Source organism: Seriola aureovittata, chromosome 17, assembly GCF_021018895.1.
Source record: "Seriola aureovittata isolate HTS-2021-v1 ecotype China chromosome 17, ASM2101889v1, whole genome shotgun sequence".
In the NCBI taxonomy this organism is placed as follows: Eukaryota; Metazoa; Chordata; class Actinopteri; order Carangiformes; family Carangidae; genus Seriola; species Seriola aureovittata.
The window spans coordinates 16,584,863-16,603,432 of NC_079380.1; the positions used below are offsets into that span (position 1 = coordinate 16,584,863).

Here is an 18,570-nt window from a genome sequence, read left to right on the forward strand (position 1 = left end):
ATGTGACACTATGATGTATAATCTCCCACCCACTCTCCTCTCTTCCTTTCTTTCCTCTTCCCTTTTATAGTGTATGTGTGTGTGTTTGTGTGTGTGTGTGTATGTGTGTGTGCTGCCACTAACCTACTTTCCACAGAGCATATATACACCGCTCAGGAGAAGAAAATACTGCAATACTTTCACACCATTCTTTCATTCTCTCGGTTTATCCCTCATTCAGCACTCCTGTGCTCTTCGTCTTTGCCCTTCTCTCTCTTCCTCAGTGTTGTTTCCCTCTCTCCGCTATGTCCTCCCCCCACCTCTCTCTTTTATTCCTCACCACTCACCCTTTTCAATCATGTCTGTGCCCACAGGACAGTTTCTTTCCTTCTTTCTTTCTCTATTTCTCTCTTTCCTACTCCCCTCTCTCTTTCATTTAGTCCTTCATATATTTCCCTGCTATGCATCCTCTCTTTTTTTTCTCTCCATCCCCTCTCATACTCTGTCTCTTGCTGTTGTTGTCCTCGTGCGCTTGCTGACGCGGCATCTCTCCTCCTTTCTCTCTCTCTCTCTCTCATTCGATATTGAATGGAGATGACATGATAGAGGTGGGGATGATTGATGGATGAGCTCAGTGAGAGAGAGGTGGACTGAGGAGAGATGGGAAGGAGAGATGCAAGAAAGTGGGGGAGATGGAGAGAAACAAGAAGGGAAATAGCAGAGAGGAAGAAAGATGTGGAAAAGAATGAGGAGATAGGCAGATAAAGGAATATAAGAGGGTGTGGGGATTTAGAAGTAGAGACGTATAGGAGGGAGAGAGAGAGAGAGATAGAGAGAGGGGAGGCTTAACAGGGCAGCAAGAGAGAGAAATATCAGTGAGAAACAGGCAGGGGCTTTACTGGGGAGGAGAAAAGGTGGGAGAGAGAGTGAACATGAAGACTGTATGGAGTGGTGATGGACAAGGTTAAGGAAAGGCCAGTGGAAGTGTGTGTGTGTGTGTGCGTGCGTCATTTGGCTCCAGTGGTGTACTTTGAGGGGCCTCACTTCCGTTTTCTTGGCGAGACAGCTCCGTCTACGACCTACTACTGTCCCCATTACAGTGTATACACACACACACACACACACAAACACGCATAGACACACACCTATACAGATAATAAAAAGCAAGCATATGCAGAACCACGGGTAGAGAGAAAAACACAGGGGAAGCGAAAGAGAGAGAGAGAGAGAGAGAGAGACTGAGGACAAAGAAAACATTAGAAAGATGAAGGGCAGGAAAATGGTCAGAGAGCAACGTATTTTCATCGCTCTTTCTTTCTTTCCCTCTCTGTTTCATCCCCAATTCTTCCTTTGCTTATAACTCTGTCAGGTTGCTATATATAGCCATTGAGGAAGGAGGAAGAGGAGATTCATTATTGAAAGGTTTATGGCAAAGTGTGACTCATTTATTCATGTGCTGAATTTTGTATATGTGTGTGTCTGTGTGTGTGTGTGTGTGTGTGTGTGTGTGTGTGTTTGTGTGTTGCGCAGGGATCATCTTTACTTGTACCTCTGTGAATATTTCACACAGCTATATAGACACGTAGACACACACACACACACACACACATACACACTCACACACTCACACACATACTGCCAATGTAAAGAATGAGCAAATCATGCAGCAGCTTGAAATGTAATGCAGGGACAAAATGTGCCAAACGATCGTCACATAAAACACACATCAAACAGTCGTTCCTCATGAGGAGAGTCTCTAATGCACAGCACACCCACATTTGTCCCTGTGTTTCTACATCAGTCTCTCTCCTCCTCTCTCCCCCCTCCCCCCTTTTCAGTCGGCTACGCTCTGCCCTCCCTGAGCCCATACATACACACATGCATATACATGTACACAGACTCACATTTATACACTCACACACACACACACACACACACACACATACACACATAGCTGGGGGGCAAGGAGGCTAATTGAGTGGTGCCCTGGGTGTTCTAGTAATGTGTGCCTGTTAAGAGCGGTCAAACACACGCGCGTGATCACAAACACTCACACACACACACACACATTGTGGGCTAGCATCAGGCTAGAGCAGCTTTTTAGTTCCCCTCGATCATGATCAAGCACGCACACACACACACACACACACACACACACATACACACAGGCATGTACATGTAACAGACATGCACACATATGATGTATGTTTCCATAAATAGCTTCCTCTTTCTTTCTTCACCGTTCAAATTTTCCCCTCCTCCCTACTGCCATGGGAATGGTGGCTCCCAAAGGAGGCAAGCAAGTAGGAAAAAGGTAAAGAAGAGGAGAAAGAATAGAATAGAATAGAATAGAATAGAATAGAGTAGGACAGAATAGAATAGAATAGGATAGAATAGAGTAGGATAGGACAGAATAAAGAAAGAGCTGTACTGATATTCCTCCTTTATATGCTATCAATATCCATACCGTATATGTAATCATGTTCATTATGAAAGTCAAACTCCTCTATTTCCTTATCATCTTTTTCCCCCTCTGTCCGTTCCTCCCTCTCCCTCTCTCTCATTCATCTCCTTCACACATTTGCACTTGCGCTCGTTCTCTCACTCACTCTCTCCACTCACTCTTGCTCCTCTTTTAAATGTAACTATTTATCTTGTGACCTTAACCAGACAAGCGGATTGATTTAAGAAGACACTGCCAGGGTGTGTGCATGTGTGCTTGTGTGTGTGTGTATGTGTGTGTGTGTGTGTGTGTGTGTGTGTGTGTGTGTGTGTGTGTGTGTGTTAGAGAGAGAATGTGACAAACAAAATTAGATGTACAATGAGATACTCCCTCTTTCTTTTATTTGTCTCTCTCTCTCTCTCTCTCTCTCTCTCTCCCCTTCACTGAACTCGCCCTCAGACGTTATGTACATAGAGCCAAACGGTGATGTCACAATCAATCTCACTCAGTCTCTAGGCACGCCATCACACGCTAACACTTTAATATAGCCTGTGTCTGTTTTTGTGTGTGTTTGTTTGTTTTGCTTGTCCGTGTGGGTGGTTTGTTACCAGAACATGTACTTAACAGAACATATTTAACTGACTCATGATGATGGTTTCTCAGTGTGTGTGTGTGTGTGTGTGTGTGTGTGTGTGGTGTGTGTGTGTGTGTGTGTGTGTGTGAGTGTGTGTGTGTGTGTAAACAGGCGGCAATGGCAGTGAGAGGCCGGACAGCAATCCATTTGAGCTATAGGCCTGTTGTCTGCCTGCATCGCTTACACACAATGTTTTCAAATAGCATACATTTCACCTTTGACATCAGAGTGGGGATATTATCTTAATTGCTGACCTGTCAGATAGACCCATGGGTAGGCTATATGTAGGAATTACCAAGGAAAAAGCATTCTCATTTTTAAATGTTTAAAAGGCTTACTTGTCCTTTGATCTTCAGTGTTGCGGTTGCGTTTATTTGATGATACTATTTTTGAACAACTTTGGTCCTATTCATGGTCTGCCACCACGCTATGCAGGATTCAAGCTTTCATTTTTGCTTCTACCTTGTGGTTTCCATGGACACATTCTTATAGAGGCAGTAACTACGGAGGAGATGATTGAAACTCTCACTGTGGAGTAAATGTTCATCTTTGAATTTTGTGGCTCTTGTGGTGCTGAAAGTCCTTGTAAGGTTGACAAAACTGCGATTTGAAGCAGGCAAAGTGTTTATAAGAGAGAATAATGAAAACTCACATCTGCACTTTGTCTGCGCCTGCAACTTTAAGTTTGGCCCATCTCTGCGATCAAAGTGTGATCTGGTTTGCACCCTCACAGAAGCACTGACCTCCTTATTTAAGAAACATCAATCAACAATCACATCTCTCAGAAAATACCAATCCTATATGTAAATAGTACGTAGTAGTCATGACTCTATATTGCCATTCTGTGCTGTCTTTTCTTAAGTATAGGTAGACGTGTAGTGAAATATACTGTGTGTGAGATTGTCTGCAATAATGGACTTACTGTGTATGTACATGCTAAATTAAAACCCTGACTTCCAGTAGGCCTTTTTAAACCAAGAAAAATAATATTGATATGATACAACGTAGCATGTGTGAACAGGTACAGAGACCTCCAAATATTTGTTAATAAGGATGATAATGTGATGTGATGTGATGACCAAGCATAGCTGAAGACTAGAATATTATATTTTGTGCCATGATTATGTAGAAAACAGTTGTTATCATGTCCAGCTGTATTTTTCAACTGTTTACATTTATGCCTTGAGAAGTGTTTTTTCTTTGACTGACCTTCCTCACTCCATTTGAGTGGATGATTCTTGCCACCATCATTGCCAACTGCATCGTCCTGGCCCTGGAACAACATTTGCCCGATGGGGACAAGACGCCGTTGTCTGAACGCCTGGTAAGTTAAAAAGACATGATACAGTGTGTGAGCCATATGTAAACTTGATTAAATCCAGGTGACAGTTCTGACGCCTTATTGATTTTACTTCAGTGGAGATAAACGCAGCTACTCCACTACGAGAGGCAGTTAAAACAATGCTTTTCTTTCACCTTGAAAAAAATGTAATGGCCCAAATATACTGCACACTACAACACATGAGAAACATACAATCTTATACAATCCATAGGAATTCAACAACTCTAATTTTCTCTTGTCTTTATACAGCCACACTGAGGTTGATGCCAACAATAGTTGACACATACAGTATTGATGAAAATGTCATTCTGAACCCAAACTCATCTAGCTATTGATATCTATCTCACGTTGTCTCTGTCTTTTTCCATCCATCTTAACCTTCCTTCCTCTTTCTTTCTCGTCTCCACCGCTTCCTTTGCTTTTCTTCCTTCAGGATGACACAGAGCCGTACTTCATAGGGATCTTCTGTTTTGAGTCCGGAATAAAAATTCTGGCACTTGGTTTCGCCTTCCACAAGAACTCCTACCTGAGGAACGGATGGAACGTCATGGATTTTGTAGTGGTACTCACAGGGTGAGTGGCAAGCAAACATGAGCTGAACACACACACACGCATTACAAGCACACACATACATGCACAGTAAGTGCCTGCAGGAATACTCGCATGCACACACAGTTAGGCAAACGCAAGGTCAGAATCAGATGTGGCTTTCCCTCAGCTTTAACTTCAACTAAAACTGGACAAAAACAAGTCGTTTAACATGTGTGTTACTGTGTGGTTGTGCATGTATATGTGTGTGTTTGTGAGTGTCCTTTCCCTGCTTCTTTGCCCTAATGAATGGCCCCATCTGGGCCAGGCAGCAGTCAGATCACAGAGCAAAACTGCAGGCAGCCAGCAACCTGGGTAGTGAACAAATGTCACCACAATATACACAGAGACAGGGGGTGGGGTGGGGTGGGGGGGATGGGGGCACAGAGGGAAGAGACATTGGATAGGAGGTAAGAAAAGAGCATGTGTTGGTGGCTAGTAGAGACAGAAAGGTGAAGGGCAACAAATGGAAAGAGACAATGCAAGAGTGCAAGAAGTGAAGGAAAACAAGTAAGAGAGGGACAATAATGAGGGATAGCAGTACAATAACAGCACCATAAAATACGCTTATTTTCATATAGGTGATTTGTACAGGTTTGACAGCAGAACAGAGACAATGTGTTAAGGCCAACAATAAAAATGTCAGTTGCTCCAACTGGAATGCTAAAAACGGGGTTAGTTAATGGGGCCGCCATGATATCTTAAAGCTCAATGAGAAGGTGAATATGAGGGCAAAAGGAAGAAATGGGATGTAGTCTGTGACGGACAGGGTGTCAACAAGCGTGAGTTAAGTCACATGATAGGATTAGCGCGATAGAATTACTATCACTGATTAGATTATAGGTCATAGAAAAGGACCAGAGTATATAGATAATATGATGGAGTGACAGAAATAAAGCGTGTGAGTGTACACACAAGCAGGTTTACATTTCATTTTTCAGTGATGCAGAAAAAGTGATTCATCTATTTCCCATCATGCATCCATCTTTTGATACGTCCGTCCATATGACTGTATGGAATGTCATTTCTTCTTTAAAAAGCTTTCTTTTGTATGTACATAGGCGCTGCAGGCTGTGTGATGATGTATTTACAACTGTCACATGTTGCTCTGTGCACACAGTTTGTGTTCGCAGATTAGTGTGATTTAGATGAATGCGTCTGTATGAGTGATGGGTCATTGAAAAGAGGAAAATCTGTATTAAATGTCTGTGAAGGTCTTACTGTTGAAACAAGAATACCCCCAGAGCAGATATCTCAGATTTGCCCACAGCAAATCTGAAGATTCCCACAAAGCTTAATGATTGATTGATACCCGTTTCATTGCAGTAAGTCACGTAGTAAAACTGTGTTACTATAAGTTACTATGTCCACTGAAATTAGGGTGTGGGAGTACTGGCACAGTCTGTGATGCTGAGGTCATTGCATGTTTGTGTGTGTGCATGTGGTGATTTGGAGAGAGGGTTTCATAAACCTTGCGCATCTTTGCTGACAAAGCAGCACTGAAACTAGTCATGGCCCCCCTCGGCCCTCACTCACTCACACACACACACACACACACACACACACACACGCACACACACTCAGCGCTCAGTCTGGCAGTATGTCCTTATGCTTTAATAAGAGCAATCATGAAGCCAAGCTCATCTCAGCGTGGCACAACAGAGTGACTGTAAGAGAGAAGAGGAGTGAGAGGATGAGTGTCAACGAGACAGCAGGGGATGCAGAGAGGAAGGAAGGAACGAAAGAAAGGAGAGGTAGAGTTGTGTTTTTCTAATAGGAAATCTTTATGTTTATGTTTGGAAAGTGAAAGCCTCTGAGCAAGCGTGACACAGCAGTTAAATCATCTCCTGTAGGCAGAGGCATTGCTGGTGTTGTAGTGGAGATGCTGCTCCTACAACTAAGCAGAACATTTCCTCACATTTAATGTCCAAATGACGTTAAAGCCTGTGTCTCTCATAACAACCCCCCTCTTAATATTGTAACCAGAAACTACTTCCTGTGTTCGTTTTTGAAAAGAACAAACCTGAGCTTTGCTGTGTAGGTCTTTAGTCTCTCTTTAGGTGCATTCCCTTTATTTCCAAAGAGTCCTGGTTGCAACATGGAGGTCATCCAGCATGTTTGTAGGCAATCTTACAGTCCTCCAGACCATAGCTGGATTTAGTGTGGTTTAGTCTCCCCATCTTCTTTCTCTCTCCCTTCATGGGGCACTATATTGTGAATTCAGATGTAAAGTGATGAAGGTGAAAGAAGAATTTCAGGACTAAAAATAAATCACAGAAAAATAAATTGGTAAAGAAGAGAGAGGAAAGAGACAGAGGACATACTAATTAAGGTCCAGAGGAAGAACTGAGAAAGTTTTCTGAAATGAACATTATCGTGGAGCAACAACAAAGCTCTAATTCAAAGATTTTCATAAAGTAAACAATATATTTACGTTGCATAGTAAACAGCAGTCTCAAAAAACACAGTGTAGTCTTGTTCTCTCTGTTAACCAGCTGTGTTGTTACCATTTTCAACAAAGGTGGATATTGCAGCAATTACAGCACGCATACTGTACATTCCCATGATGCATTATCTGAACTGACTGAAGTCGATACATTTTACACACACAAGCACGCACACACATACAAACACACAGAGAGAGTCTTTGTCGAGCTTTCTATGAATGGCGGTTGTGTTTTTAGCCGTGCAGCTCTTTGAAGATGAAAGGCTACTTGGCCTTTCTACCCACCTCTGGCTGAAACCTTTGATAACACACTGACCAGTGCGCACGCACACGCATGCGTGCGCGCACACACATTTCCACTTCAAACATTCCTTTCCATTTCCTACTCACTCCTAGTGCACTTGTAGGCGCTGTCTTTAATCGCATACAAAGACAAACACACAAATGGCACTTAACATGTCTGAATAGATTAGCTATTCACTCTACAACCTTGTTGGATGTTAGTTGATTAGTATTCATCCATGGGTTTGTGCCCAAGTGTGTGTGTGTGTGTGTGTGTGTGTGTGTGTGTGTGTGTGTGTGTGTGTGTGTGTGTGTGTGTGTGTGTGTGTGTGTGTGTGTGTGTGTGTGTGTGTTTTGACCTATCTGTTGTAGTAAATTGCCTGAGTGATTTGGCACTGGGAATAAGCTAGTTGTTTTTTATGCCCACTATTGATTATTAGTCCAATTACCCTTAGTTTATAGCCATTCTTGCCTTGCATCCTCGCTCCTGTGGCGCGGCCCTCTACACTTGTTCATGTGCTTTTGATTACATACAACTGGTACAGTGACGTGAAGGAAGTCAGCATGGAAGGGCCTTTCAGTGACCTTGAAATCAACTAAAATTGAACCTGAAATTTGCTACATCTGTAACATAATGTTAATAAGAATAATGACTGATCTTTATCCAAAAAATAGGTTTAATGTTAATATGAAAGAGAATTAAAGATTATGCAGATAAATTAAATATGAAATAGTTGAATCATGGGACCAGAGGAAAGCAAAGAGACAAGAAAAGCAGAGAATTTGGGGAGGAGAAGAAGCAGGTTGGTCAGTGATGTGGACTAAGATAATTAGCCACATTCAGCTGAAGTCAGCAAGAACAGCAGACGGAGAGTGCAGGCAAAAAAGATTGTGTTTGTATAATGTGTTAGATTCCCATGAGAAGGGGTCACTGGGGAGATTGTGTAATAGCAATATTGCTTAATGTGATAACCCCTTAATTATTTGCGTTCTTCAGGATAAAGTGCAGGTTGTATGTCTGTGTGTGTATTTAGTTTAAGTGTATAAGATGTACTGTAGAAAGCATCTCTGTCCCTGACAAGGAAGAAATTGTTTTCCATTGGTTATTCCAAATGCCCTAGTTTCCAGTGTGCATACGTGAAGAAAATTATTCACACTCAATATGTTTGATCTACAACCAGTGCCTGTTGATGTGTGTGTATGTGTCTTTGGTTTTTATCATCTATGTGTCTTTGTATGTATGTGTGTGTGTGTGTGTGTGTGTGTGCGTGTATGTGTACATGTGTGTTTTTTTGTGTGAGTTGCGATACATTTACATTAAAGAGAGAAGAGAGGAGAATAAAAACAATCAATCAGGCTCCTCCCATGGCCCTGTTACCAAGGTGATACAGAGATTCTATCAATGAGCCAAGGTCCCTGTTGCCATGGAAACACTTATGAATGAGAAAGGGCCCAGTCACCGTGGAGACGGTGTGAATGAGGAACTGCCTCATCGGCCTGACACTGTTTGTGACAGCGGATGCTGTTAAGAGACTGAATTCTTCATCGCTGTCATCATCATGATCATTACCATCATCGTCATCAGTGTTGTCATCATCATCGTTATGTGAGGGTTTTACTCAAATGGATACTGTATTCCATCCCCGAGATGGCATACACACATATTCATACTCGTTTGTCATATACTCGTTTGTGTGTGTGTGTGTGTGTGTGTGTGTGTGTGTGTGTGTGTGTGTGTGTGTGTGTGTGCATTCAGTCAGCACACAGTGTGATACTGTATTTTGTGTTTCCAGGAGGATATGCAGATTATTCTTTTCTGAAACTCCAGCCGTCAGCAATGTTAAACTCTCCGTCCACACATACATTCACACTCATTCAACTCTATTTATAGTGTAAATATTCAATGGAAATCAGTAGCCCAGATAATCATCATCTTATTCATCTCTCAGTCTGAATTTTGCTGTTTGTTCATTATTCTCGCTTTTAGTCCTCCTCTCTTTCCACCATGTATTCATTGCATTTCTTTCCCATTGTGTAATACATACTGTATCACGTCTTCCTTGCCTACATCACCCCCCACCCACACCCCCCCTTTTATTGTCGTCCTCAATTGCATCAGTGCAGTTTTCTGTGTTGCCCAGCATCTTCTAGGCTAATGTGTTCATGAGCAAAGCACTAAATCCTTTACCTGCGTTGTGGGTGATGTTGTGTAGGTGAGCCTGCACTCTGACCTCCCTGTGAAGGAGAGTTCTCAACTGTACCATATTGTTATTAAACAGTAGCGCCAAACATTTATACAACAGTCCATCAGAGTAATGCAATGCAAGATTCATGCTCCAGAATGAATGGACAGAGAGCTAACTCTAACCTGTAAGTAGCATTACATTCAAAGTATTATGTAAATCATTATGTAATTCAATATATTGGAACAAAGGGATCATTTCCAGTAAAACAATATGATTATCAAATATTAATGAGACAACATATTTCTCTGCTAGAATCCGCTGAATGTATTTTTTAATAAAAATCTTTAGAGATTTTGAATTTATAAATATAAAAAGACCCTCTCCCAAATTTCATTCAAATCTTTTGACAAGTTTAACAGACAAACAAACAACGTAACCCACTTGGCATGCATTGTTTCCATGCAAAAATGTTTAAGTGTTGCCTTGTTTAGGTTTCTTTGCATCTTTTCTCCGCCAACTATGGTGATAGCATTTTTTAATAAGACTCCCTTTTTTGGTTTTAAAAATTGTGATGTAATTTGCTGAGTGGGACATTAAACTGTTCAAACATACTTGCCGCTGCTCCCTGATGGAGCCACTGTTTTAAACATATCTTGGTATTTCTTTTCTGTAACTTCTTGTTAATGATTGGTTGCCATATCTTCTGATAGCGATACAGTATATTGGCAATAAGCTTATAATCAGTATAATAATTTGTAGTTTTAGCTCTAATTAAAATCCCTCCCATTATTTATATTCTGTGTTTCTTTGAAAATGGTAGAATGTAGGATTTATTGAATTGCTCAAGGATAAGTTTGTCATAATGTTTTTTGGCTACACATGCAGCTGAAGTACAGTAATGCCGCGTGACCAAACCAGGAACCTCTCAGTTACAAGTCAGCCGCTGATGAGGCATTTGATATCACACAATGTCATTACAAGGACCCCAGTCTATACTAGTGATGGAGCATCTACCGATGGGGGCTTGCTGGTAATGCAATACTGCATTCAAAACCACAGCTGAGTATACCTTCATCCATAGATCCTGGGTCAGTGTTACTTTTCACTTCTTGGCCAATTTTATGGGTTTCCAAGCAGAGCAGGCTGACTTCAAACCTGTGATTAAGGCTCTGCTGTGTCACTGGGCCTCTTAGTGGAACAGAGGAAAGTGGAAATGTGTCAGAGAGACAGAGCGAAAGAGAGAGAGAGAGAGAGAGAGAGAAGAGAGAGAGAAGTGGGAAGGAGGATGATTCACTGTGTGCGTCAGAGGAGGGGACTGACTGGAAGTCTGGCGGCACAAGGGAACATCTTAACCCTCTCAAGTACACACATACACACTCGTGCTGTCTACTACTCTTTGTCCGGGTGATGAGCAGCGGTACAGGTGCTGTAACACAGACCCCAACACATTTACTCTGCAGTCCGATGACGTCCTGAAGAGAAATCATTTAAACGTACCAAGATTGAAAATAAGCAGAAATAAGCAAGTCAGCATCTCTGATCCTCCGCATCTGCCAGTGCTCCCTCCCCCTCTCTCTTTTGTCTTTCTTTCTCTCTCGCTCTGTCTCTCTGTGCCTCTAACTCTCTCTCTTCCACCCTCCCTCTTTGTCCTCCCATCTCCTCTCTCCTCCCCATCACTCCATCTCTCTCCTTTTTCATTTTATAATCCCTCTGTCATGCCGATACAAAACACTCTCCCTTCAGCCCATCCCTCTCTCATCCTGATACACTTCTCCGTCCTACTTCACTTGTCAGCTCTATTGATCAGCTCAGCTCTTGCAGGATTTACATACAGTGTTCACCCAGTTGCTTGTAAAGACCTGGCATGGGTGTGTGTTAAAATGAGTGTGTGTGTTTGTGTGTGTGTGTGTGTGTGTGTGTGTGTGTGTGTGTGTGTGTGTGTGTGTGTGTGTGTGTGTGTGTGTGTGTGTGTGTGTGTGTGTTCGTAAAAGCGAGAAAGACAGGGAGAGGCAAGGAGAAGCCGACTGACAGTGACAAGCTCGGCCAGCTTAAATATTGATTGCCCGTGCACACTTACACTTTTATGCATTTGCCTCTTTCCCTTCAGGATCCTGTCCACTGTGGGTTCAGATTTCGACTTGCGGACCCTCAGGGCTGTGCGAGTATTGAGGCCCCTCAAACTGGTGTCCGGTATTCCCAGTAAGTCAAAACTCCTCATCTGACGTATGACACTGAAAAATAAAGACTTTATTTATTTTATTTTATTTTTTTTGTTTTGCCAGCTTTTGTCCTTTGTCCCAAACAGCTTCTTTTTTATTCCTTAGCAGCTGAGAAAATGATATTTCTTTTATGTGCAGAACAGTTTCAGGTTTTATTCGAGGATCAAAATAGCATGGAGAAGCATTTTGTGTCAAGGTTTTATGCAGCTTCTGTGTTTTTCTGCATAATGCACCCAAAGTGTTCTAACAAAAGTGGTTCTTCTATGCACTCTGCTCCTTTTTAAAAAAAAAAAATGTTATAGTGGCAGTAGCGTTCCAGCACCACTGCAGTGTTATTAATAGATCTGACTCCACTACAGGGCTGAACAGCCAAACCAAGGCTTACTCATCCTAAAAGTCACTAAGCTTCCTGTGAAAACCAAATTAGAGTTCCATTATCATATGTGATATAGGGTGACCAGTTTCAACAAAACATTTGGCATGAAATTCAAATTCACTGTAGAGTGTTGGCTTAGAGACTTCTTCTGTTTGTCAGGATGATTTGTTTAGAAAGAACCTCAGGTGTGGTTTATTTTTACCTCAACCAAATGTGTAGCATTTCACTGGCTATGTTTTGTGATGACAAATACAGTATCTCCATCACATACTGTGTGTCAGGTAAAAGATTGAGAATGTAATCTGAGAGACCTGGTGTAAGTGTGTGATGTACTGTAAATCATAATCTGATTGTTTTATCATATCTATGGTTTTTCAGTTCAACAGTTCAACAGTAATGCTAATGGCTGAAAACACATTAAATTATTAATACTGATGATTTACACCGATGATTGTTCCAAAAATGTAAATACCATGCAACCTGTGTCCTCCAGGCTTACAGGTGGTGCTCAAATCCATCATGAAGGCCATGATTCCTCTGCTGCAAATTGGCCTGCTGCTTTTCTTTGCCATCCTCATGTTCGCCATCATCGGCCTGGAGTTCTACATGGGCAAATTCCACAAAACCTGCTTTGACAATCACACAGGTAAAGGAGTCAGTGTCAAGTCAGGATGCTAACTGCTTGTCCCAGTGAAAACCATGCCTGTTCTGGTTGAGGAAAACTGGAAGTGCTAAAATAAAAAATGCAATTTAGTTCAACTTTAGCGATAGATTATTTGTGGTACATCTATTCTACGTTTCTGTGATGGGATGAGGTCTCACTCATTGATAATATCTGTTTAAATACTCGATATGGAGTTGAGATTTTGGAATACCAGAAAATGTGTCTGTATAATTGCTGTGTCATTCCTACTTTATGTACCATTTACCTTTTATATATTTAATTCCAGAAAGTAAGGGGCAACATACTATTTTTAGCCAATGGATATCATGCTCCTAGAAAACAAACTACATATTTGCATGTGCCTGCCTTTTGTTTTGAAACACTTCCTCTCATGTTCAGGTGAGATCCGAGAAGAGTTTCCATGCGGGACAGAGCTTCCGTCGCGGCTGTGTCCAGAGGGCACCATGTGTAGATCGTACTGGCTGGGACCAAACTATGGCATTACCCAGTTTGACAACATCCTGTTTGCTATTCTCACCGTCTTCCAGTGTATCACCATGGAGGGCTGGACTGACCTGCTCTACTATGTACGTACTGCTGAACAGTGATTGGAAACATATTTACACACTCAGTAGTCAAGCAGCAGTGAAAGACATTGAAGGAACGGGTTATTTTGGAGAGGATTTTAGGAGTAGGCTACTGGGTAACCAGTCAATCCGTGATTTGCTGGTCTGTGTGCCAGAAGGTTTAGGCGAGAATATAAAGGATCATTCCAGTAAAGAAGATGAGAACTCAGTCTTTGTCATGGATGGGCTGCAGCCCCAACCAAACACCTTGGCCAATTAATCAATTAATTATTTAATAGTTAAATTAGTTATTATTTCATAGTTGAAATTATACAGTATCATTTTTTTTTCCATGTGGACAATGCCTTTGTTTGGCAAGTATTTAGAAGATTGTCATATTTTGGGGCCATTTTTTGTGAGCAAAACTGCCACACAGTATCTGGAAGAAAAGCAAAAATTAAGTATCAAGTTAAATGCAGCTGAATTTAGGTCTTATGTTTGTCTAACATGTCTGTCAATAGCCACAGTAGTGTTTTCAGTCTTCGGTCTCAGGCTGCAGAACCGCACCACAAAAGATTTTTTTTTTTGTCTCATGAAATGAAAAGTGTTAAAACCTCCAATCATTTTCACCTGTGCACACTGTGCATTAGCCCATAAAATGGGCACCAGGTCTCGAACAGTGTCATCACTCATGCCCAAGACTGAATAGTTCCCTGCTGTCAGTGGCAACGGTTGCTATGGTTACCAGAGGTGGATGAGGGTCTTTGAGTGTTACTGTAGCCGTCTCTTTACCCTCCCTCTCAGTCCATCTAATTCTTCCCATTGCTCTTTTTCTTTCTTTTCATTCCTTCTTTTTCTTCTTTCCTCCTTATCTCCCCCCCCTCCCTCCTTTTTCCTCCGTCATTCCTCCCTTCCTTCCTCCCTGTCACTCTCACTCGCTGTCTTTCTCCCTGTGTCCCTCTTTCCCGGTGCTGCTCTATATTTAAAAGGGCCTGTTCAGCCCAAGTTATTCTTGCAGCTGCTGGGGAGGGGAGCGATAAAAGTTTAATGGTAGAAAAAAGGGTCTGCGGTACGTTGGGTACACAGCGCCAATGCCAGCCTACATGCAGGAAGAAGGAAAGATGGAGAGTGCAATGTAGGGAAAAGGAAAGGCAGTCTGGAGGTGTGAAAGGCTAAAATGAAGAATCAATGTCGAGTCTGATCAGTGACAGCGAGGAAGAATGGAAAGATTGAAGGAATTAATACAATGAAGGAAAGAATAAAAACAAATGAGTGGGCGTCGAAAGGAGACAATAGGGATGGGAAAAGCAGGAGGAAGGGGTTCTGAAAAAGGTGTAAAAAAGAGGGAGAAAATAATACGGCGTGAAAAAAGAAAATGAAAGGAGAGTCTGGTCAGGAGTTAGAGAGAGAGGAAGAGAGCAAAGCATTTGTTATACATTATTTAGTCTGCACAGAGCAGCTAAATAGAGTGGCAGATATGCATTTACTTATTGAGATGACTTAAAGCAAAGTCATGTCAGCCCTGCTGTTGTTTATATTTCTAACAGCAGTGGACAGGCCTCTATCTTTTTAATGGCCCCACTGTCTGGATATTTAACAAGTTTAAGGTAATTTTGCAAACATGATCATGTTTACTGCAAATGAAAACGAATGACATTTATGGACACGTTGCATGTTTGCGCTACATGAATGCAAATACTGGAAATGCATGTTAATTTAACAAGCAGGCCTAATAAATAGCAGTTATTTTCGTTGGTGCAGGGGTGATGAGACAGACTTTAACATGACCTCAACTTTGATCACAGGCAGACCAAAACGTATGCCATTACAGCTGATTCATGCAGCAGCAGTTATTCTACGTGCGCCTGTTTCACTGATTTCAAAAGCAGCTCACAGCCGACCGTAAAATTGGTCATACATATTATATACTCTTCTTTTGACCGAGTCACATTAAAGAATGTGTCATGTCTCAGTTGTTCAAATCGTGAGTTTTGGTGAATTTCCAAGTCTTCATTATTACATACTGTTAACCAAGTGCATTTCTGTTAGCTTAGATGCTATTATATCGAGTTCAGGGGCGCAGAGCAAAACATTGATTACTTTCTCTAATGTCTGTGTGTTTTTGCGTGTGTGTGTGTTTCCAGAGCAACGATGCCTCAGGGAGTGCATGGAACTGGATGTACTTCATCCCCCTCATCATCATTGGCTCTTTCTTCATGCTCAACCTGGTGCTGGGTGTGTTGTCAGGGTAAGTGTCTGTTTGTGTGAGAGTGTTTGACCAAGCATAAAGGTTCTTTGTTTGTAATTTTTCATCCAGTATACATTAATAATGTAATAGATTTTTAGATGGATTTTGAAATCATTGTAGTTTAGTGTATGTAAGCCACAGTTCAAATGTGAACTGTCTACATTAAAAGTGTCCACTGAGTTTGTGTGTGTGTGTGTGTGTGTGTGTGTGCGTGTGTTTGTCCCTGCAGGGAGTTTGCCAAAGAGAGAGAGCGTGTAGAGAACAGGAGTGAGTTCCTGAAGCTCAGAAGACAGCAGCAGATTGAAAGGGAACTTAATGGTTACCTGGAGTGGATCTGCAAAGCTGGTATGTACAGTACATACAGTAATACAGTGTATTATTTGTGTGTTTCATTTTCCACACAAAAACACAAATAACCATAAAAACACATGGCAAAAACAATATCGTCGTGCATTTTGTCCCCAGGATTTCAATTACCGATCCATCAGGCATTTTGCAGATGTAGATATTTTTAATGCATTTATTATCAAAGAATTTACAGGTATGTAATTAATAAACGGGTATGTAATTAAGTATGTAATTAAAGCAACATTTTCTGCTGGTGCTTCACGGTAGGAGTCTGTTAACAAAGAGGATGGCAAGGTTTAAAAACACGTGTTTGAAGACCCAGCCTTTGCCCATAGTTCTGCTTCCCTCGCTTGTCTTTTCACTGAGACCCATCTACTGAGGGCAGGAAAGATGTAGAGAAGATAAGAGGAAGGGAGGGTTGGATGTTGGATGCTGGAAGGAGCGGATGAAGGGGTGGATAGAAAGGGCAGACCTTTGATCTTCTTGAAAAGACAATCAACATAAAAAGAAGGAAGCTAAAAAACAAAGGAGGAAGGGATGAGTAGCAAGCACAGGTGCAGGCCAAAGACTTTGTTTCCAGTTTTAATTAAAATGAGAAATGACATTGATGATTTAAAAAGATAAAAAATTGGTTGATCTTGTGGAAGTCATCAAACATAAATTTAACATGGTTATATTATGCTTTATTAACACCTCTGTTTGTGTGTGTTTTTTAGAAGAGGTCATCTTGGCGGATGATGAGAATGAAAATGATTATGATGGTATGAATCTGCTGTTGTTTGTGTATGCTTTAAAGGTTATTTTTGCATCATGCATCAGATGTAGCTCATACAAGCACATCAATACTGTTGTGTCATAGAATTAACTCATGCTTTTTGTCTGTCGCAGGATCCCGTAGGAGAGCCACTAAGAACCATAAGAGCAAAGCTGAGCTTCTAAACCCAGAGGAAGGAGAGGGAGATCTGGCAGTAGGTAAGATACACACACCCTCTCTCTCTCTCTCTCTCTCTCTCTCTCTCTCTGTCTCTCTCTCTCTCTCTCTCTCTCACTCACTCACTCAAAGGCCAAACCACAGGTACATGCAGACGCAGATCTTATCTTGCATATCAGCATTACTTGACCCTGCTCACCTTCCCCCTCCTTCCCTCTCCTCTCCTCCGCCCCTCTGCACTCCCCTCCTCATGTTACATTTTTTCTCCTGTCCTCAACCCCCCTCATCTTTCCACCTTTCTTCCGTCTAACCTGCCCTTGCCGCCTCCTCCCTATTTCTCTCCCCCAACACCTCTTTCTCCAGCCTTTTCATCCAAAGCAATTCTTCTCCTGTTCCTGTTTTCTCAAATGAAAAATGATTTTATTTTTGTTTTTGGACAGCACAACAAAAAGCATAATCTACTAGAGAGATACCTGATAAGTCATAGAAACCTATATAATAACATTACTGTATTAGGTCAAGTAGAACATTTTGTGTATGATCTTGTTATTTACTGAATCTCTAACTAAGTCACAAATCAGGGAAGGAGATGACATTGTGTTATGTGCACAGTTTTGCTTTTTCCAGATGCTAAATGTACACAGTCATGCCAATAAACCACTGCTAACTTCACTGTATAGATAATGATACCTTGCTTACCCTTCCAGGTTCACCGTTTGCCCGTGCCAGCTTGAAGAGCTCCAAGCTTGAAGGATCGACTTTCAAGCGGCGGGAGCGACGGCTGCGCTTCTTAATCCGACACGTTGTCAAGTCACAGGCCTTCTACTGGACTGTACTGTGCTTGGTGGGCCTCAACACGCTGTGTGTGGCTGTAGTGCACTACGACCAGCCAGAACCACTTTCAGATTTTCTATGTGAGTAGGAGGTTGGAGGATAGATGAATACTTAGTGCGAGCATGCACAGATTATCTCTACAAATGCACAAATACTCTCATCACAGATTACTGGCAGGGAGTGGGTGAGCAAATTCTTAAGTAGATGTGACTACATCCATGAAAGAGCTGACCCAACCAGTTGACACAAGCACATCCAAACACACAATGTGTTCCTCTCGCACAGACTCTGAAAAAAATGCAAACTGTGTTTCGTTTGCATTTTTTGCAAGTATCCAGCACATATACACATACAGATACTCACAGATAGTATAAAGGTTTTGAAATGAAGGACAAAATAGAAATAAGACGGTTTAAAAAAATAAAATAAAATAAAATGACTTATATGTTTAAAAAAATGTATATGAAGGATTAAACATGGTTTG

The 18,570-nt window shown here is 41.6% G+C and overlaps 1 protein-coding gene across 16 annotated transcripts in view; it reads left to right on the forward strand.

The window, feature by feature from the left end:
- The window catches only part of cacna1aa (calcium channel, voltage-dependent, P/Q type, alpha 1A subunit, a), an 85,843-nt gene that overhangs the window by 16,001 nt on the left and 51,272 nt on the right, over window positions 1-18,570 (forward strand). For all 16 annotated transcript variants that reach the window (XM_056402541.1, XM_056402528.1, XM_056402539.1 and 13 more), the window contains exons 2-11: window positions 4,274-4,380; window positions 4,832-4,971; window positions 12,008-12,099; window positions 12,989-13,141; window positions 13,559-13,746; window positions 15,870-15,973; window positions 16,203-16,318; window positions 17,038-17,082; window positions 17,210-17,293; window positions 17,960-18,166. In XM_056402541.1, the coding sequence (XP_056258516.1) occupies window positions 4,274-4,380; window positions 4,832-4,971; window positions 12,008-12,099; window positions 12,989-13,141; window positions 13,559-13,746; window positions 15,870-15,973; window positions 16,203-16,318; window positions 17,038-17,082; window positions 17,210-17,293; window positions 17,960-18,166 (1,236 nt within the window). The remainder of the gene's footprint in view (window positions 1-4,273; window positions 4,381-4,831; window positions 4,972-12,007; window positions 12,100-12,988; window positions 13,142-13,558; window positions 13,747-15,869; window positions 15,974-16,202; window positions 16,319-17,037; window positions 17,083-17,209; window positions 17,294-17,959; window positions 18,167-18,570) is intronic.